Consider the following 23,371-nt stretch of genomic DNA (forward strand, 5'->3'; position numbering starts at 1 on the left):
CAGACAGACAGACAGACAGGCAGACAGACAGGCAGACAGACACACAGACAGACACGCAGACAGACACGCAGACAGACAGACAGACAGACAGACACGCAGACAGACACGCAGACAGACAGACAGACAGTGAGATTTAGTGCACTACTTTTGACCACCCCTGGTCATAAAGTAGTGCACTATATTTGGAATGGGGTGCCCCGTTTGGGACACAGTCTCTGAGATGTTTGGTGTGTCACTTGGCATCATGTTTCACGTGTCACTTGACTTGACATGGGGAAATATGCTCAGGATTTACAATACACTTTGGATCCTATAGAAACGTCATATGAAATAACAGTACTGACACAGTACATATAAAACAACACATTATCTATGTACAAATACTGCTTAGCAGAACACTGATATATTCTAATCTACATCAATCACTGGCATATCCTTCCAATCATTCATCATTTCATCCATCCAACAATCCCTCCCTCCCTCCCTCCATCCCTCCCTCGAACCATCCATCCATCCCTCCCTCCCTCCCTCCTCCCTCCCTCCCTCCCTCCCTCCCTCCCTCCCTCCCTCCCTCCCTCCCTCCCTCCCACCCTCCCTCCCTCCCTCCCTCCCTCCCTCCCTCCATCCCTCCATCCCTCCATCCATCCCTCCCTCCAACCATCCATCCCTCCAACCATCCATCCATCCCCATCCCAGACAACATGCATACCTCCAGTCTACTCTGGTCAATCTTCACAGGCGTGCTCTCCTCCACCAGTAAAGTGTTGTTGTGCTGGAGGATAGGGGGCCTCTGATGGCTGTCCAGGTAAACCTTAACGTTGACTCTGGCGTTCAGATAAGTGCCTTTAACCTTCACCGTCACGTTGAAAGAGTCCCCCGGGTTCTTTCTGTCGTCATGGCGATACGAAACAAGGCCCTTCTTCAGGTCGCGCTGGGTGAATGACTGCATGGAGATGTTGCCGTGGCGATACAGCCCGCCGTTCCTAGGCGGCTCGGACACCTTGTATGTGACCTCGCTGTCGTCTCGGATGTCGAGGTTCGTGAGCACGCTGAAGTTACCTGTGGTTAGGGTCACTTCCTTTCCCTTCTGGACGAACAGACCTATGAATTAATGGATGGAAGGATGGAGGGATGGATGGATGGATGGATGGATGAATCAATGGATGGATCAATGGATGGATGGATGGATGGATGGATGGATGGATGGATGGATGGATGGAGGGAGGTATGGATGGATGGATGGATGGAGGGAGGTATGGATGGATGAATCAATGGATGGATCAATGGATGGATGGATGGAGGGAGGGAGGTATGGATGGATGGAGGGAGGGAGGTATGGATGGATGGATGGATGGAGGGAGGTATGGATGGATGAATGGATGAATGGATGGATGTATGGAAGGAAGGAAGGAAGGAAGGAAGGAAGGAAGGAAGGAAGGAAGGAAGGAAGGAAGGAAGGGAGGAAGGAAGGAAGGAAGGAAGGAAGGAAGGAAGGAAGAAGGTATGGATGGATGATGGATGGATGAAGGGTTGGAGGGAGGGAGGGAGGGAGGGAGGGAGGGAGGGAGGGAGGGAGGGAGGGAGGGAGGGAGGGAGGGAGGGAGGGAGGGAGGGAGGGAGGGAGGGAGGGATGAAGGGATGGATGGATGAAGGGATGGAGGAATGGATGGATGGATGGATGGATGGATGGAGGGAGGGAGGGATGGATGGAGGGATGGAGGGATGAAGGGATGGATGGATGGATGGAGGGAGGGATGAAGGGATGGATGGATGGAGGGAGGGATGGATGAATGGATGGCTCGATAAATTAAGATGTGGAGTAGCCATGTGAGTACAACAACAACACACATTAAAAATCATCAAGGGGGAAAAAACACTATGAAGTCAACAGACTTGTTTCCATCGTGATCCTTGTTCTCAGACAGGCAAAATGAATGGACAGCTTGAGCAATACTCGCTATACATTGGGAACTCCAGTCCAAAGGCACTTTACGTAACAATTCATTTGTCGAATGTATATAATATATAAAATATACACACATACCTGTGTTGTTGCCAAGTCTTAGGAAAGGGTCTTCGGCAGTGACGTCTAGCAGAGTGGAGACAAAGTGTTTCCTGTCGGACACGAAGAGCACGAAGCGTCCGGAGCTCACGCCTCGATGGAGAAACAACACTCTCTTCTCTTCCAGCTCCTTCTGGGTGAACTGGAACAGCCTGGAGGTCAGGAAAGTTTATTTCAAGTGTCACTCAATTATATATGAACAATTTACAATAAATATTACAAAATATTATTTTTTTTAATTATTATTACTATTATCATTATTATTAAATTATGAAATGAAACAGCATTGTGGATAATTCAGGGAGAGTTTTATGATTAATTGACAGTCATAATACATTATATTATTATTATGTACTAAAACAAAACAGAAATTACCTGTGAGAGGTGTCGTTCACCAGAACCAGGTCTCCCATCGGTATTCCCCGTCGCGTGTAGACCAACTGCCCGTCGCTGAAGTCCGAGTCTGCGTCATGGTAACAGAGATCGTCCAGGGTGAGCAACCGCTGCCCATCCCTCACCACATGGAAAACCTTATCGACAACGCGTACTGGCTTCTCGTCATTAACTAGCTGGATGGAGATGTTGAACGTCCCTTCTTTGGATCCGACTTCATCGTCCGTGACGGAGGATTTGGACTCCTGACTAGTGGAGGCTATGAATGTGAACTGGTCCTGAGTGGTCTCTGTGTCGTCGTGGATGTACATGACGCGCTCCTCCAAGAGATCCTGGTTGCTGAACGTTTGGATGATGTTGTAACTGGTGTTGGAGTTGGACAGGTTGATGCGTTGCAGATTCCCGTGTTTGGGGCTACTTGTGACGGTGTAGTACATCTCCTTGGTGCTGAGTGTCTCTGCAAACAACTCGGCCTTTGTGATGAGTTTACTCTCTCCCTCCTTAATCAGAAGGCCATCATTTCTTATAAATATGCTATTGACATCAGCTTTTATTGAGATCTGGAAATTGTAACTTTGCGTTTGAGCATGTTTGGAGAACACATGGAATTTAAAAGTGTCGCTTGTGTCTTCGTACGGTCTGTCGACCAGTTCGTATTGTACCTTTCGATCAGTGACATTCCTTTGGCTGAATGTTGAGTTTTTCTTCAGTAACTCGTTAACGAGCAGAAGTTGTCCTTTCTTCGGTGAGGATAGAACTCTGAAGTGCAGATCATCCTCAGATAGTGTCACAACGTCCACAGTGGCATAAAGATACTGCGAGTCCAACGTCACTTTCCGAACTTTATCAATGTCGGCCATTACGTTCCTTACTAGGTTATAATGTACCCACTTCACAGTGATGGGGAAGACCAGTTCAGTATCGACCCTACCAGCTACAGTGACCTTGCATTTGAAGTAATCCGTAGCATTTGCTGTCTGGATTTCTTGGAAAGTGCTGAGGTACCGAAGGCGTTCTTTCTCCAGTAGCCTTTGGGAGAAGGAACCAGTGGGCTTCCATTCGCCGCTGGAGTGAAGCCTCTGCAGCTCACCATACTGAGGGGGCTCGACAACATCATATCGGATGTCCACCACCTGCTTCACAGCATTGGTCTGAACGGCCAGGTGCTTGTTACTGATCACAGACACCTCACCCTGAATTATCTCAAGCCCGGTGTTGTTGCCGATCTTATACTCCAACCCTATGGCCATAATCCTAAGCACAACCGTATTGCTCACCTTGTCTCCATCACTGACCCTCAGGACGATCCTGGAGTTCCTCGCCCCAGTGTGGACATAGTTCACCTTCCCTTCATTTAGGTCAGAATGGGAGAATGTGGTAACTGCAACGCCGGGGTTGTCTTCCACCTCCAGGTAACCTGCGTCAGTGTTCAGATTCCCCAGGACAGAGAATATTAGGTTGGTATGGTTGCTGTCGATGTCTGTGGCCTTCAACACCTCCGTGGTCAAGTGTTTTCTAGAGTTATCCAACAGAATGAAAAGGTTCCCCTGGGGCAGGCTGAGCTCTGGGGCGTCGTTGGTGGGCATCACTGTGATGTTGTAGCGATACCTCCTGGCTCCTTTCAGGTAGTCAGGAACATCCTTCCTGCTGCTGGAGAAGATAGAGAAGGTGAAGAAGTCTTCTGGGTTCTCTGATCCACCGTGGATGTACATCACCTTGCCGTACCACAGGTCCAGCATGCTGAAGGTGTTCTCCTCTAGGTCCTGGTCTACATCCAGTCTGATCTGACCGAGTATCGGCTGCTCTTGGATCCGGAACATGATCTGGGACTGCCGTATTCTGAGCTTCTTGAAGTCCAGGAGAACCTTGATGTGTTTGGATTCCAGAGATCCACGTCCTCCCTCCGGGACCACAAGGTTCCTGAGCAGCACGAAGTTCATCCCGTACCTCTTGTCCAGCCCCCTGTCCAGAGTGGACATGGGGAATTCTGGTGTGGGGGTGACGGAAGTGGGATCGAAGTGGGACTTGGGGACAGTCGGAAGAGTCATTGGACTCATCGTGGTCGAGGGCTCTGGTTCTTTCTCTGGCCCGCAGCCCACAGATATATCCTTCGTGACAGCAGCATTGGGCAGACCCATCTTCATCCCGTTGACTTTCATGTCCTTCAGACAGCCCTTGAACGAGCCTCCTCTGACCCTCTTCCCTGACACAGACACCAGACCCATCTTCCGGACTTCTGTGCGCGTGCTGTCGTCAATGCCCCCAACAAAGACAGAACCCCTCAGCTGTAGTCCCTTGGAGCTGATGCTAGTCTTTACTGTCTCCTTGTCCACTGTCAGCTGGAGGGTCTTGGGGCTGAAGAACAGTTTGATTGAATGCCAATTCCTGTCATTGACGAAGGTAAGGGAGTGAAGTTCTGTTTTGGTGCCTCCTTTACCCACAAGGGCTACAGGCAACCCCTCTTGGATCTCAACTGCCACAAAGCCCCCCTGTCTGGCCGAGTTATACAGGATGATCCCCTCTTTAGCTGAGGTGTGAACCACACACTCAAACAGAGCCTCCTGCTGGACGTGGGAGATATTCCAGGGTGGCAGGGAGACATACGCTCTAGAACTAAAGAAACTAACAGGGTCCTCCTCGTTAGCAAAGAACTGGGGACTACAGCCTAAAGAAACCTCATAGACGCTCTTGAATCCTGCGTAAGGTCTCAACGACGATAACATATCGTGCTCGTTGAAGACAGCCTCGTCCATACACCCCCGGAAACCAGTCAGGTCACTGGGGAGGTAGAGCTTGTCCAGGCCTCCAGAGCTGCCGATGTACAGCCCTTCCTGGATGCTCAGCTCCTGTTTCTGAGATCCATGCCCTGGCATCCTGAGGCTGGTGTGGGAGTGCTGGTCCACGGTCAGGGTGACATTGTGGCGGTCGTGGAGGAGCTCAGCAGTGTGCCAGGCCAGGTCGTTTAGCTGGGTGCTACTTTCAGACCGTAGCAAACACTCACCGGATCCCAAGTCCAGCTTCACCTGAGGAAGAGAGGAAGAAGATTCTTGATTAAAATTATTACTTTAAACTGAAGTTTTAAACTTAACCAATCACATATACTGTAAAAACCCAACTGCTAAACCTAATCAGAACCTATTGGAATTACTTGCTTAAACAAAATCACCCATATTTATTGCCTAAACCTAACCAATCACATTTGTTGCCTACCCTCAAGATAGAGATGTCCTTAGAACAAGACTGAAAAACTCCACAGAGCCAGAACAAGACTGGATAACTCAAATGAGCCAGAACAGGACTGAAAAACTCCACAGAGCCAGAACAGGACTGAAAAACTCCACAGAGCCAGAACAGGACTGAATGACTCCACAGAGCCAGAACAGGACTGAATGACTCCACAGAGCCAGAACAGGACTGAATGACTCCACAGAGCCAGAACAGGACTGAATGACTCCACAGAGCCAGAACAGGACTGAATGACTCCACAGAGCCAGAACAGGACTGAATGACTCCACAGAGCCAGAACAGGACTGAATGACTCCACAGAGCCAGAACAGGACTGAATAACTCAACAGAGCCAGATACTATTTTTTGTCACTGTCACTTACATTGCATAACTACATTACCTAACTATTTGGTCATATTTACATATGAGTGAGCAAAAAATATCCCATTTCATTTCAGTTCTAATTCACAGCCTTTAAATTTTTGTTTTTGTTTTTTCAAACCCCCATGTTCACTAAGATATAGGGAACACACTGACACCTTCATGCTATTATGAATACATTTCCAAGCCATGATGTAACCTATAGTTAAAACAGAGAGCTTTGTTTAAGTCTCCCAGCAGAAAGATCCTATATCTGTCTGCCTTCAGCTATGCTACTACTATCCACGCCTGTGTACCAAATCACACCCTATTCCCTATTTAGTGCACCACCGTTGACCAGGACCCATATAGTGCATAGGGTCGAATTTGGGATGCAGTACCTGTCTCTGTGGAGCTCTACATCGGGAGGACATGGCTTGTCAACGCTTGCTGCTGAGTCCCAACTATACAAGCAGGGTTTCAAGACAACACAACAGCAATGCTAATCTCTAAACTCTGATTCATTCAGAAAGAGACCCCAAGCCCGAGGACAAAAAAGTCAAAAAAATATTGGTGAATTCGATGACGTAAGTTGGTTTAAGAAGGGGCACGAATGAGCAGTGTTCTTGCTCTTCACGGCATGCACAACAGAAACACACACAGCATCAGCACACTCCACACTTCACTCTCCACACTTCGCTCTCCACACTTCACTCTCCACTCTTCACTCTCCACACTTCACACTCCACATTTCACACTTCACTCTCCACACTTCACTCTCCACACTTCACTCTCCACACTCCACTCTCCACACTTCACACTTCACACTCCACATTTCACACTTCACTTTCCACACTTCACTTTCCACACTTCACTCTCCACACTCCACTCTCCACACTTCACTCTCCACACTCCACTCTCCACACTTCACTCTCCATACTTCACTCTCCACACTTCACTCTCCACACTTCACTCTCCACACTTCACACCCCATACTTCACTCTCCACTCTTCACTCTCCACACTTCACATTTCACACTTCACTCACCACACTTCACTCTCCATACTTCACTCTCCACACTTCACTCTCCACACTTCAAATCAAATCAAATTTATTTGTCACATACACATGGTTAGCAGATGTTAATGCGAGTGTAGCGAAATGCTTCACATTTCACACTTCGCACTCCACACTTCACTCTCCACACTTCACATTCCACATTTCACACTTCACTCTTCACAATTCACAATCCACACCACACTCCACTCTCCAACACAGAATGAAAAGTATAACCCAGGGAGAGATTCTTTAGTCTCAGGGATCGGTGATGGTGACGGTGACGGTGATGGAGACAGTGACGGTGACGGTGATGGTGATGGAGACGGTGATGGTGACGGAGACAGTGACGGTGATGGTGATGGAGACGGTGATGGTGACGGAGACAGTGACGGTGATGGTGACGGTGATGGTGACGGTGACGGTGATGGAGACGGTGATGGTGACGGTGATGGTGACAGTAACGGTGATGGTGACGGTGACAGTGATGGTGACGGTGATGGAGACAGTGACGGTGATGGTGACGGTGATGGTGACAGTGATGGTGACGTGATGGAGACAGTGACGGTGATGGTGACGGTGACGGTGACAGTGATGGTGACGGAGATGGAGACAGTGACGGTGATGGTGACAGTGATGGTGACGGTGACAGTGATGGTGATGGAGACAGTGGCGGTGATGGAGATGGAGACAGTGACGGTGATGGTGACAGTGATGGTGACGGTGATGGTGACGGAGATGGAGACAGTGACGGTGATGGTGACAGTGATGGTGATGGAGACAGTGACAGTGATGGTGACGGTGATGGAGACAGTGACGGTGACGGTGCTGGTGACGGTGATGGTGACAGTGATGGTGATGGAGACAGTGACAGTGATGGTGACGGTGATGGTGACGGTGATGGTGACGGTGATGGTGATGGAGACAGTGATGGTGATGGAGACGGTGATGGTGACGGTGACGGAGACAGTGTGATGCAGAGTGCAGATAAAACTAAAAACGCATCTCAAGACATTACAGAAACCAAGGATTCTTTCATTTTAACACGTCTGACTGTGTCACAAAAAGCCTCTATATACCTCTCTGTCCTCCGCTTATGCTGATTTCTTCTGATATAAAAGGTTTGTGAGAATCTGGACCCATGTCTTCAAGCGACAGATGCATTTCCTTCTTTCGACTCAGCAGAACACAGCTCACGCTCTCTACTGGCCTAGATACAGTGCATTCGGAATCTTTTCATATAGGTACATACAGGGCATTTCTTCTTCTATGGTTTCATATAGGTACATACAGGGCATTTCTTCTTCTATGGTTTCATATAGGTACATACAGGGCGTTTCTTCTTCTATGGTTTCATATAGGTACATACAGGGCATTTCTTCTTCTATGGTTTCATATAGGTACATACAGGGCATTTCTTCTTCTATGGTTTTATATAGGTACATACAGGGCATTTCTTCTTCTATGGTTTCATATAGGTACATACAGGCATTCAGAATGTTTTCAGAACCCTTGACTTTTTCCACATTTTGTTATGTTACAGCCTTATTCTAAAAAAACAACCTTTTTTAAACCCATCATCAATCTACACACAATACCCCATAATGACATCACAATACCCCATGATGGCAAATGTATAAAAAATTTAAAACTGAAATATCACATTTATATAAGTATTCAAACCCTTTACTCAGTACTTTGTTGAAGCACCTTTGGCAGCGATTACAGCCTCGAGTCTTCTTGGGTAAGACACTACAAGCTTGGCATTTGGGGAGTTTCTCCCATTCTTCTCTGCAGATCCTCTCAAGCTCTGTCAGGTTGGATGGGGAGCGTCGCTGCACAGCTATTTTCAGATCTCTCCAGAGATGTTTGATCGTGTTCAAGTCCGGGCTCTGGCTGGGCCACTCAAGGACATTCAGAGACTTGTCCCAAAGCCACTCCTGTGTTATCTTGGCTGTGTGCTTAGGGTCGTTGTCCTGTTGGAAGGTGAACCTTCGCCCCAGTCTGAGGTCCTGAGCGCTCTGGAGCAGGTTTTCATCAAGGATCTCTCTGTACTTTACTCCGTTCATCTTTCCCTCGATCCTGAATATTCTCCCAGTCCTGCTGCTGAAAAACATCCCCGCAGCATGATGCTGCCACCACCATGCTTCACCGTAGGGATGGTGCCAGGTTTCCTCCAGACGTGACGCTTGGCATTCAGGCCAAAGAGTTCAATCTTGGTTTCATCAGACCAGATAATCTTGTTTCTCATGGTCTGAGTGTCCTTTAGGTGCCTTTTGGCAAACTCCAAGCGGCCTGTCATGTGCCTTTTACTGGGGAGTGGCTTCCGTCTGGCATAAAGGCCTGATTGGTGGAGTGCTGCAGAGATGGTTGTCCTTCTGGAAGGTTCTCCCATCTCCACAGAGGAGATGGAGAGCTCTGTCAGAGTGATCATTGGGTTATTGGTCACCTCCCAGACCAAGGCCCTTCTCCCCCGGGAGGCTAGCTCTAGGAATGTGTTGGTGGTTTCTAACGTCTTCCATTTAAGAATGATGGAGGTCACTGTCTTCTTGGGGACCTTCAATGCAGCAGACACGTTTTGGTATCCTTCCGCAGATCTCTGCCTCTACGAACAATTCCTTCAACCTCATGGTTTGGTTTTGCTCTGACATGAAAATAACTTGTTCTTAACCTAGTTAAATAAAGGTTAATAAAGGTTACAGTCGAGGAGGTCACACAACCTCCTCGACTGTATTTGTAGTTGTTGTTTGAGGGCCTCAACCTATCCCACTGTGAAAAGCACCGTCTGGGAGGAGACTTAACTCTGCCTGATTGAGTTGTTGTGTTGAATGACTGACGGTCAGCTGGGATCTGAGATAGAGACATAGCCAGAGGTCGTGTGTGACGGGTGTGTGTTGTAACATGTCATCTGATTACACAAAAACTATAACTGTAATCACTGTAATACTGTAATACCATATTACACTGTAACTGTAATATGGTAATCAGATTACAGATTCTTTAGAGAAAAGTACCTGATTACTTCTTGGATTACTTTTAAATTCAGAAAGGATGTTTTTCGAAGAAAAAACAAACACATAATGACATCTTTGTGCTTTCTCAATGATATTCAATTCAGCATTGAACAAAGTTTTAAGTTTGTTCCACCTGAGTGAGTCTGACCACAAGTAAGAGACCCCTATGATGTCAGACCCCATTATGATGTCACAGACCACTATGATGTCACAGACCACTATGATGTCAGACCCCATTATGATGTCACAGACCACTATGATGTCAGACCAACGGATAATTTTTGTCTTCTTCTAATGCCTCTGAAGGGGAAGTAATCCAAAGGTAACCGAAAGTAATCGTTATGTTTTCGATAACAATTCTGGACTAAACTCAGCAACAAAAAAAAAAAAACGTCCTCTCACTGTCAACTGCGTATATTTTCAGAAAACTTAACATGTTTAAATATTTGTATGAACATAACAAGATTCAACAACTGAGACATAAACTGAACAAGTTCCATAGACATGTGACAAACAGAAAATTATTAATGTGTCCCTGAACAAAGGGTTCAAAATCAAAATAACAGTCAGTATCTGGTGTGGCCACCAGCTGCATTAAGTACTGCAGTGCATATCCTCCTCATGGACTGCACCAGATTTGCCAGTTCTTGCTGTGAGATGTTACCCCACTTTTCCACCAAGGCACCTGCAAGTTCCTTGACATTTCTGGGGGGAATGGCCCTAGCCCTCACCCTCCGATCCAACAGGTCCCAGACATGCTCAATGGGATTGAGATCCGGACTCTTTGCTGGCTATGGCAGAACACGGACATTCCTGACTTGCAGGAAATCACACACAGAACGAGAAGTATGGCTGGTGGCATTGTCATGCTGGAGGGTCATGTCAGAATGAGCCTGCAGTAAGGGTACCACATGAGGGAGGAGGATGTCTTCCCTGTAATGCACAGCATTGAGATTGCCTGCAATGACAACAAGCTCAGTCCGATGATGCTGTGACACACCGCCCCAGACCATGACGGACCCTCCACCTCCAAATCGATCCCGCTCCAGAGTACAGCCCTCGGTGTAACGCTCATTCCTTCGGCGATAGACGCAAATCCGACCGTCACCCCTGGTGAGACAAAACCGCGACTCGTCAGTGAAGAGCACTTTTTGCCAGTCCTGTCTGGTCCAGTAACGGTGGGTTTGTGCCCATAGGCGACATTGTTGCTGGTGATGTCTGGTGAGGACTTGCCTTTACAATAGGCCTACAAGCCCTCAGTCCAGCCTCTCTCAGCCTATTGCGGACAGTCTGAGCACTGATTGAGGGATTGTGCGACCCTGGTATAACTCTGGCAGTTGTTGTTGCCATCCGGTACCTGTCCCGCAGGTGTGCTGTTCGGATGTACCGATCCTGTGCAGGTGTTGTTACACGTGCTCTGCCACTGTGAGAATGAGCAGCTGTCCATCCTGTCTCCCTGTAGCGCTGCCTTAGGTGTCTCACAGTACGTACAATGCAATGTATTGCCCTGGCCACATCTGCAGTCTTCATGCCTCCTTGCAGCATGCCTAAGGCACGTTCACGCAGATGAGCAGGGACCCTGGGCATCTTTCTTTTGGTGTTTTTCAGAGTCAGTAGAAAGGCCTCTTTAGTGTCCTACGTTTTCACAACTGTGACCTTAATTGCCTACCGTCTGTAAGCTGTTTGAGTCTTAACGGCCGTTTCACAGGTGCATGTTCATTAACTGTTTTTGGTTCATTGAACAAGCATGGGAAACAGTGTTTAAACCCTTTACAATTGGATTTTTACAAAATATCTTTGAAAGACAGGGTCCTGAAAAAGGGGACGCTTCTTTTCTTGTTGAGTTTAAGTAGTAACTGAAACGGATTACATTTAGAAAGTAACCTTCCCAACTCCGCGTCCATGTGTGAGTTTTACGTTTCCATTTTTATAACGGATCCCCATTAGTTCCTGCCAAGGCAGCAGCTACTCTTCCTGCGGTTTATTATGGACCCCCGTTAGTTCCTGCCAAGGCAGCAGCTACTCTTCCAGCGGTTTATTATGGATCCCCATTAGTTCCTGCCAAGGCAGCAGCTACTCGTCCTGCGGTTTATTATGGATCCCCATTAGTTCCTGCCAAGGCAGCAGCTACTCTTCCTGCGGTTTATTATGGATCCCCATTAGTTCCTGTCAAGGCAGCAGCTACTCTTCCTGGGGTTTATTATGGATCCCCATTAGTTCCTGCCAAGGCAGCAGCTACTCTTCCTGGGGTTTATTATGGATCCCCATTAGTTCCTGTCAAGGCAGCAGCTACTCTTCCTGGGGTTTATTATGGATCCCCATTAGTTCCTGCCAAGGCAGCAGTTACTCTCCCTGGGGTCCAAACACATTGAAACACTTACATTACATATACAACAAAAGATAAAACATAACACATTATTACACCACTAGTCTACCACTATATATATACAATACAACACATTATTACACCACTACTCTACCACTATATATATACAATACAACACATTATGACACCACTACTCTACCACTATATATATATATACAATACAACACATTATTACACCACTACTCTACCACTATATATATACAATACAACACATTATGACACCACTACTCTACCACTATATATATATACAATACAATACATTATTACACCACTACTCTACCACTATATATATACAATAAAACACATTATTACACCACTACACTACCACTATATATATATACAATACAACACATTATTACACACTACTCTACCACTACATATCTACAATACAACACATTATAACAACACTACTCTACCACTATATATATATATACAATACAACACATTATAACACCACTACTCTACCACTACATATCTACAATACAACACATTATTACACCACTACATATCTACAATACAATACATTATTACACCACTACATATCTACACTACAAAATATTATTACACCACTACATATCTACAATACAACACATTATTACACTACTACTCTACCACTACATATCTACCATACAACACATTATAACACCACTACTCTACCACTACATATCTACAATACAACACATTATTACACCACTACATATCTACAATACAACACATTATAACACCACTACTCTACCACTACATATCTACCATACAACACATTATAACACCACTACTCTACCACTACATATCTACAATACAACACATTATAACAACACTACTCTACCACTATATATATACAATACAACACATTATTACACCACTACATATCTACAATACAATACATTATTACACCACTACATATCTACAATACAACACATTATAACACCACTACATATCTACAATACAACACATTATAACAACACTACTCTACCACTATATATATACACAATACAACACATTATTACACCACTACATATCTACAATACAATACATTATAACACCACTACATATCTACAATACAACACATTATAACACCACTACTCTACCACTACATATATACAATACAACACATTATAACACCACTACATATCTACAATACAATACATTATTACACTACTACATATCTACAATACAACACATTATAACACTACTACTCTACCACTACATATCTACCATACAACACATTATAACACCACTACTCTACCACTACATATCTACAATACAACACATTATAACACCACTACTCTACCACTACATATCTACAATACAATACATTATTACACCACTACATATCTACAATACAACACATTATAACACCACTACATATCTACAATATAACACATTATTACACCACTACATATCTACAATACAACACCACTACATATCTACAATACAACACATTATAACACCACTACTCTAGCACTACATATCTACAATACAACACATTATAACACCACTACTCTACCACTACATATCTACAATACAACACATTATAACACCACTACTCTACCACTACATATCTACAATACAACACATTATTACACCACTCCATATCTACAATAGAACACATTATTACACCACTACATATCTACAATACAACACATTATTACACCACTACATATCTACAATACAACACATTATTACACAACTACACTACCACTACATATCTACAATACAACACATTATAACACCACTGCTCTACCACTACATATCTACAATACAACACATTATAACACCACTACATGTCTACAATACAACACATTATAACACCACTACTCTACCACTACAAATCTACAATACAAAGTCAATAGTGCAGCAATATAACAATATTATGTACGTGTGTGCTAGAATTTGTGTCTGATTCGACTGCTTGCATCAGTCACCTGGTGTAGTCATGGTTCTATGTAGTACTGTGGAATAGAGTTCCATGTAGTCATGGCTCTATGTAGTACTGTGGAATAGAGTTCCATGTAGTCATGGCTCTATTTAGTACTGTGGAATAGAGTTCCATGTAGTCATGTCTCTATGTAGTACTGTGGAATAGAGTTCCATGTAGTCATGGCTCTATGTAGTACTGTGGAATAGAGTTCCATGTAGTCATGGCTCTATGTAGTACTGTGGAATAGAGTTCCATGTAGTCATGGCTCTATGTAGTACTGTGGAATAGAGTTCCATGTAGTGATGGCTCTATGTAGTACTGTGGAATAGAGTTCCATGTAGTCATGTCTCTATGTAGTACTGTGGAATAGAGTTCCATGTAGTCATGGCTCTATGTAGTCCTGTGGAATAGAGTTCCATGTAGTCATGGCTCTATGTAGTACTGTGGAATAGAGTTCCATGTAGTCATGGCTCTATGTAGTACTGTGGAATAGAGTTCCATGTAGTCATGGCTCTATGTAGTACTGTGGAAAAGAGTTCCATGTCGTCATGGCTCTATGTAGTACTGTGCACCTCCCATAGTCTGTTCTGGACTTGGGGACTGTGAAGAGACCTCTGGTGGCATGTCTTGTGGGGTCTGCATGGGTGTCTAAGCTGTGTGCTAGTAGTTTAAACAGACCTCTGGTGGCATGTCTTGTGGGGTCTGCATGGGTGTCTGAGCTGTGTGCTAGTAGTTTAAACAGACAGCTCAGTGCTTTCAGCATGTCAATACCTCTCACAAAGACAAGTTGTGATGCAGTCAATCTCTCCTCTACTTTCAACCAGGAAAGATTGACATGCATGTTATTGATGTTAGCTCTCTGTGTACTGTGCCAGCCGTGCTGCTCTGTTCTGGGCCAACTGTAATTTACAGTAGTCCAGATGTGAAAGAACTAGGGCCTGTAGGACCTGTTTTGTTGATGGCGATGTCAAGAAAGCAGAGCAGCACTTTATTACGGACAGACTTCTCCCCATCTTGGCTGCCGTTGCATCAATATGTTTTGACCATGGCAGTTTACAACCCAGAGTTACAGCAAGCAATTTAGCCTCCTTAACTTGCTTGATTTCCACATTATTTATTACTAAATTTAGTTGAGGCTTAGAGTTTATTTAATTATTTGTCCCAAATACATTGCTTTTAAATACTGTAACTAACTTATTTCTTGCCACTCATTCTAAAACTAACTGCAGCTATTTGTTGCAGTGGTTTCCCTTGCTGTCGTAGCTGACGTGTATCGTGTTGAGTCATCAGCATGTATAGACACACAGGCTTTATTCAGTGCCAGCGGCAGGTCATTAGTAAAGTTTTTTTTTTAAGTAAGGGGCCTAGACAGCTGCCCTGGGGAATTCCTGATTCTACCTGGATTATGTTGGAGAGGCTTCCATTAAAGAAAACCCTCTGTGTTCTGATAGACAGGTAACTCTTCATCCACATTATAGCAGGGGAAGTAAAGCCGTAACACATACGTTTTTTTCTAACAGCAGATTATGATCGATAATGTCAAAAGCTGCACTGAAGTCTAACACAATACAGATCTCACAAGGCCTCCCGAGTGGCACAGCGGTCTAAGGCACTGCATTGCAGTGTTGCGGTGTCACTACAGCCTGGGGTTCGTTCCCACAACTGGCCGTGACCTGGAGTCTCATACTGGTGCACAATTACACAAGTATCTTCCGGGTTATGGGAGGGTTTGGCCGTGGGCTTTACTTGGCTCATTGCGCTCTAGTGACTCCTTGTGGTGGGTCAGGTGCCTGCGAGCTGACCCTGGTCATCAGTTGAATGGTGTTTCCTCCGACTCATTGGTGTGGGTGGGTCATGTTTCGGAGGACGCATGACTCAACCTTGGCCTCTCCTGAGCCCGTTGGGGAGTTGCAGCGATGAAACAGCTTCTAATTATCCATTTCTTTAAGCCAATCATCAGTCATTTGTTTAAGTGGTGTACATGTTGAGTACCGCTCCCTATAAGCATGCTGAAAAGTCTGATGTTAAATTGTTTACTGTGAAATACCATTGTAGATGGTCAAACACCATTATTCCAGTTGTGAGTGTGTCCGTGTGTTTGTGTGTGTGTGTGTGGTGTCTAGGCTATAAATGTACCGACCTGCAGGCAACCAGAGTTCAGCTCCAGTAGAAGGTAGTCTGTATGGTCGGCAGCGAGGAAGAGCAGGCCGCGGGGGCTGGAGGTACGGAAGCGAACACGCAGGGAGTTACGGTTCGACGACTCCACCGCCTTGAGCTGCACATAGCCATCGCCGTAGAACGAGGCTGGAGAGAGAGAGGGAGAGAGAGAGAGGGAGAGACAGAGAGAGAGAGAGAGAGAGAGAGACAGAGAGAGAGAGACAGAGACAGAGAGAGAGAGACAGAGAGAGACAGAGACAGAGAGAGAGAGAGACAGAGAGACAGAGAGAGAGACAGAGAGAGACAGAGAGAGAGAGAGAGAGAGAGAGAGAGAGAGAGAGAGAGAGAGACAGAGAGACAGAGAGAAATATGTCACATATGACTGAGTACTGAACATTTCAAACGGCTTGTCTGTCTTGAGCTTTGATTACATCCTCATTCTCAGATCAAATGGGACAATAATACAGCATCCTCATGCTCAGATCAAATGGGACAATAATACAGCATCCTCATTCTCAGATCAAATGGGACTACAGTACAGCATCCTCATTCTCAGATCAAATGGGACAATAATACAGCATCCTCATTCTCAGATCAAATGGGACTACAGTACAGCATCCTCATTCTCAGATCAAATGGGACTACAGTACAGCATCCTCATTCTCAGATCAATGGGACTACAGTACAGCATCCTCACTCTCAGATCAAATGGGACAATAATACAGCATCCTCATTCTCAGATCAAATGGGACTACAGTACAGCATCCTCATTCTCAGATCAAATGGGACTACAATACAGCATCCTCATTCTCAGATCAAATGGGACTACAGTCCAGCATCCTCATTCTCAGATCAATGGGACTACAGTACATTTACATTTACATTTAAGTCATTTAGCAGACGCTCTTATCCAGAGCGACTTACAAATTGGACAGTACAGCATCCTCATTCTCAGATCAAATGGGACAATAATACAGCATCCTCATTCTCAGATCAAATGGGACTACAATACAGCATCCTCATTCTCAGATCAAATGGGACAATAATACAGCATCCTCATGCTCAGATCAAATGGGACAATAATACAGCATCCTCACTCTCAGATCAAATGGGACAATAATACAGCATCCTCATTCTCAGATCAAATGGGACTACAGTACAGCATCCTCATTCTCAGATCAATGGGACTACAGTACAGCATCCTCATTCTCAGATCAAATGGGACAATAATACAGCATCCTCATTCTCAGATCAATGGGACTACAGTACAGCATCCTCATTCTCAGATCAAATGGGACTACAGTACAGTATCCTCATTCTCAGATTGAATGGGACTACAGTACAGCATCCTCATTCTCAGATCAATGGGACTACAGTACAGCATCCTCATTCTCAGATTGAATGGGACTACAGTCCAGCATCCTCATTCTCAGATCAATGGGACTACAGTACAGCATCCTCATTCTCAGATCAATGGGACTACAGTACAGCATCCTCATTCTCAGATCAAATGGGACAATAATACAGCATCCTCATTCTCAGATCAAATGGGACTACAATACAGCATCCTCATTCTCAGATCAAATGGGACAATAAAACAGCATCCTCATGCTCAGATCAAATGGGACAATAATACAGCATCCTCACTCTCAGATCAAATGGGACAATAATACAGCATCCTCATTCTCAGATCAAATGGGACAATAATACAGCATCCTCATTCTCAGATCAAATGGGACAATAATACAGCATCCTCATTCTCAGATTGAATGGGACAACAATACAGCATCCTCATTCTCAGATCAAATGGGACTACAATACAGCATCCTCACTCTCAGATCAAATGGGACAATAATACAGCATCCTCATTCTCAGATTGAATGGGACAACAATACAGCATCCTCATTCTCAGATCAAATGGGACTACAATACAGCATCCTCATTCTCAGATCAAATGGGACAATAATACAGCATCCTCATTCTCAGATCAAATGGGACTACAGTACAGCATCCTCATTCTCAGATCAAATGGGACTACAGTACAGCATCCTCATTCTCAGATCAAATGGGACTACAGTACAGCATCCTCATTCTCAGATCAAATGGGACAATAATACAGCATCCTCATTCTCAGATCAAATGGGACTACAATACAGCATCCTCATTCTCAGATCAAATGGGACAATAAAACAGCATCCTCATGCTCAGATCAAATGGGACAATAATACAGCATCCTCACTCTCAGATCAAATGGGACAATAATACAGCATCCTCATTCTCAGATCAAATGGGACAATAATACAGCATCCTCATTCTCAGATCAAATGGGACAATAATACAGCATCCTCATTCTCAGATTGAATGGGACAACAATACAGCATCCTCATTCTCAGATCAAATGGGACTACAATACAGCATCCTCACTCTCAGATCAAATGGGACAATAATACAGCATCCTCATTCTCAGATTGAATGGGACAACAATACAGCATCCTCATTCTCAGATCAAATGGGACTACAATACAGCATCCTCATTCTCAGATCAAATGGGACAATAATACAGCATCCTCATTCTCAGATCAAATGGGACTACAGTACAGCATCCTCATTCTCAGATCAAATGGGACTACAGTACAGCATCCTCATTCTCAGATCAAATGGGACTACAGTACAGCATCCTCATTCTCAGATCAAATGGGACTACAGTACAGCATCCTCATTCTCAGATCAAATGGGACTACAGTACAGCATCCTCATTCTCAGATCAAATGGGACTACAGTACAGCATCCTCATTCTCAGATCAAATGGGACTACAGTACAGCATCCTCATTCTCAGATCAATGGGACTACAGTACAGCATCCTCATTCTCAGATCAATGGGACTACAGTACAGCATCCTCATTCTCAGATCAAATGGGACAATAATACAGCATCCTCATTCTCAGATCAAATGGGACTACAATACAGCATCCTCATTCTCAGATCAAATGGGACAATAATACAGCATCCTCATTCTCAGATCAATGGGACTACAGTACAGCATCCTCATTCTCAGATCAAATGGGACTACAATACAGCATCCTCATTCTCAGATCAATGGGACTACAGTACAGTACATCTATGTTTGATGTGGAGCTGGAATAGGAAGGAAGAAGAAAAAGAAGAACGAGACACAAGCAGGAGACTGTGTTCTTCACAAACAGCAGGAAATATGTGACATTTAGAAAAACTCATTTTTAGTATGCCTCAGGATATCATTACTATCATTACAGTAGTCAGGTTCTTTTTAGTATGCCTCGTGATATCGTTTCTATCATTACACAGTCATTAAACAGTCAGGATCTGATATCTGATATACAAGTACATGTGTGTTGTCCTGTCCTTGAGTTGTTCTTGTCTATTGCTGTTCTGTAGGCAGGGTAGCCTAGTGGTCAGGGCATTGGACTAGTAACCCTGAGAATCCCTGAGCTGACAAGGTCAAATCTGTTGTTTTGCCCCCTGAACAAGGCAGTCAACCCACTGTTCCTAGGCCGTCATTGTAAATAAGAATTTGTTCTTAACTGACTTGCCTAGTTAAATAAAGGTAAAAAAGAAAATATGTACTGTCATTTTTCATGTCTTGTGTGGACCTCAGGAAGAGTTGCTGCTGTTTCAGCTACAGCTGGTGGGGATCCTAATAAAATACAACAACAGAAATGCATCTGTGTTGTAACTGCTAACATGAACAACAACAATACTCACGCAGTAACAATACTCACCAGGTAGTTACAGTATTGTGACAGAACCTGATAGTTACAGTATTGTGACAGAACCTGATAGTTACAGTATTGTGACAGAACCTGATAGTTACAGTATTGTGACAGAACCTGATAGTTACAGTATTGTGACAGAACCAGATAGTTACAGTATTGTGACAGAACCAGAACCTGATAGTTACAGTATTGTGACAGAACCTGATAGTTACAGTATTGTGACAGAACCTGATAGTTACAGTATTGTGACAGAACCAGATAGTTACAGTATTGTGACAGAACCTGATAGTTACAGTATTGTGACAGAACCTGATAGTGACAGTATTGTGACAGAACCTGATAGTTACAGTATTGTGACAGAACCAGAGAGTTACAGTATTGTGACAGAACCTGATCGTGACAGTATTGTGACAGAACCTGATAGTTACAGTATTGTGACAGAACCTGATAGTTACAGTATTGTGACAGAACCTGATAGTTACAGTATTGTGACAGAACCTGATAGTTACAGTATTGTGACAGAACCAGATAGTGACAGTATTGTGACAGAACCTGATAGTGACAGTATTGTGACAGAACCTGATAGTTACAGTATTGTGACAGAACCTGATAGTGACAGTATTGTGACAGAACCTGATAGTTACAGTATTGTGACAGAACCTGATAGTTACAGTATTGTGACAGAACCTGATAGTGACAGTATTGTGACAGAACCTGATAGTTACAGTATTGTGACAGAACCTGATAGTTACAGTATTGTGACAGAACCTGATAGTGACAGTATTGTGACAGAACCTGATAGTGACAGTATTGTGACAGAACCTGATAGTTACAGTATTGTGACAGAACCTGATAGTTACAGTATTGTGACAGAACCAGATAGTTACAGTATTGTGACAGAACCAGATAGTTACAGTATTGTGACAGAACCAGATAGTTACAGTATTGTGACAGAACCTGATAGTTACAGTATTGTGACAGAACCTGATAGTTACAGTATTGTGACAGAACCTGATAGTTACAGTATTGTGACAGAACCTGCTAGTTACAGTATTGTGACAGAACCAGAGTTTCAGATCTGTTAAGGCTGTCTTGCCAAATCCTCTGGCATTGGCATGAGGCAGGAGTTGGCATGAGGCGGCATGATTTGGGACGAGGATATGCAGTAGCTAATATTCCCCAAGAGCACCGTTTACACCAAGTCGTTCGTCAAGATGACACGTCTTGTCATGACATGTCTTTTCTCACACTCTCAGTCCTTTCTTTACTCAGCCCTCTCTTCACCCCTCCTCCCCCAGTTCCCCCTCTTCACCCCTCCTCCCCCAGTTCCCCCTCTTTACCCCTCCTCCCCCAGTTCCCCCTCTTCACCCCTCCTCCCCCAGTTCCCCCTCTTCACCCCTCCTCCCCCAGTTCCCTCTCTTCACCCCTCCTCCCCCAGTTCCCCCTCTTCACCCCTCCTCCCCCAGTTCCCTCTCTTCACCCCTCCTCCCCCAGTTCCCCCTCTTCACCCCTCCTCCCCCAGTTCCCCCTCTTCACCCCTCCTCCCCCAGTTCCCCCTCTTCACCCCTCCTCCCCCAGTTCCCCCTCTTCACCCCTCCTCCCCCAGTTCCCTCTCTTCACCCCTCCTCCCCCAGTTCCCTCTCTTCACCCCTCCTCCCCCAGTTCCCTCTCTTCACCCCTCCTCCCCCAGTTCCCTCTCTTCACCACTCCTCCCCCAGTTCCCCCTAAAGTTCTGGCCCTCCTCCCCCAGTTCCCTCTCTTCACCCCTCCTCCCCCAGTTCCCCCTACTGTTCTGACCCTCCTCCCCCAGTTCCCTCTCTTCACCCCTCCTCCCCCAGTTCCCCCTACTGTTCTGACCCTCCTCCCCCAGTTCCCTCTCTTCACCACTCCTCCCCCAGTTCCCCCTAAAGTTCTGGCCCTCCTCCCCCAGTTCCCCCTACTGTTCTGGCCCTCCTCCCCCTCCCCCAGTTCCCTCTCTTCACCCCTCCTCCCCCAGTTCCCCCTCTTCACCCCTCCTCCCCCAGTTCCCTCTCTTCACCCCTCCTCCCCCAGTTCCCTCTCTTCCCCCCTCCTCCCTCTCTTCACCCCTCCTCCCCCAGTTCTCCCTAAAGTTCTGGCCCTCCTCCCCCAGTTCCCTCTCTTCCCCCCCTCCTCCCTCTCTTCACCACTCCTCCCCCAGTTCCCCCTAAAGTTCTGGCCCTCCTCCCCCAGTTCCCTCTCTTCACCCCTCCTCCCCCAGTTCCCCCTACTGTTCTGACCCTCCTCCCCCAGTTCCCTCTCTTCACCCCTCCTCCCCCAGTTCCCCCTACTGTTCTGACCCTCCTCCCCCAGTTCCCTCTCTTCACCACTCCTCCCCCAGTTCCCCCTAAAGTTCTGGCCCTCCTCCCCCAGTTCCCCCTACTGTTCTGGCCCTCCTCCCCCAGTTCCCTCTCTTCACCCCTCCTCCCCCAGTTCCCCCTACTGTTCTGACCCTCCTCCCCCAGTTCCCTCTCTTCACCCCTCCTCCCCCAGTTCCCCCTACTGTTCTGACCCTCCTCCCCCAGTTCCCTCTCTTCACCACTCCTCCCCCAGTTCCCCCTAAAGTTCTGGCCCTCCTCCCCCAGTTCCACCTACTGTTCTGGCCCTCCTCCCCCTCCCCCAGTTCCCTCTCTTCACCCCTCCTCCCCCAGTTCCCCCTCTTCACCCCTCCTCCCCCAGTTCCCTCTCTTCACCTCTCCTCCCCCAGTTCCATCTCTTCACCCCTCCTCCCTCTCTTCACCCCTCCTCCCCCAGTTCTCCCTAAAGTTCTGGCCCTCCCTTCCCTTTATTTTCAACTCTCCATTTCGCAGCTTTTCTCTTATTGAATAAAAAACTTTTTTTTTAAATCCCCATAAATATCTGTCAGTTGAAATTAGAGATATCATTTTTTTATTTCATTGAATGCCTCTCAGTCATTTGCCTGTGTTGCCCTTCCACATCTGCAGTAGAAAGTGGTAGAGCTACAACGCTGTTCGTCAGACCAGGAGACATCCCGAAAACCGGTCTTCTCGCGAAAACATCTGTG

The 23,371-nt window shown here is 45.6% G+C and overlaps 1 protein-coding gene across 1 annotated transcript in view; it reads right to left on the bottom strand.

Annotated features, from left to right (window-relative positions):
• The window catches only part of LOC135513459 (chondroitin sulfate proteoglycan 4-like), an 82,248-nt gene that overhangs the window by 53,337 nt on the left and 5,540 nt on the right, over positions 1–23,371 (bottom strand). Inside the window, exons 2-5 of the mRNA XM_064936338.1 lie at positions 16,559–16,722; positions 2,438–5,478; positions 2,045–2,214; positions 710–1,101 (exon numbers count right to left, since the gene is read on the bottom strand). Of these exons, the coding sequence (XP_064792410.1) occupies positions 710–1,101; positions 2,045–2,214; positions 2,438–5,478; positions 16,559–16,722 (3,767 nt within the window). The remainder of the gene's footprint in view (positions 1–709; positions 1,102–2,044; positions 2,215–2,437; positions 5,479–16,558; positions 16,723–23,371) is intronic.

The sequence above is a fragment of the Oncorhynchus masou genome, chromosome 25, assembly GCF_036934945.1.
Source record: "Oncorhynchus masou masou isolate Uvic2021 chromosome 25, UVic_Omas_1.1, whole genome shotgun sequence".
Classification (NCBI taxonomy): Eukaryota; Metazoa; Chordata; class Actinopteri; order Salmoniformes; family Salmonidae; genus Oncorhynchus; species Oncorhynchus masou.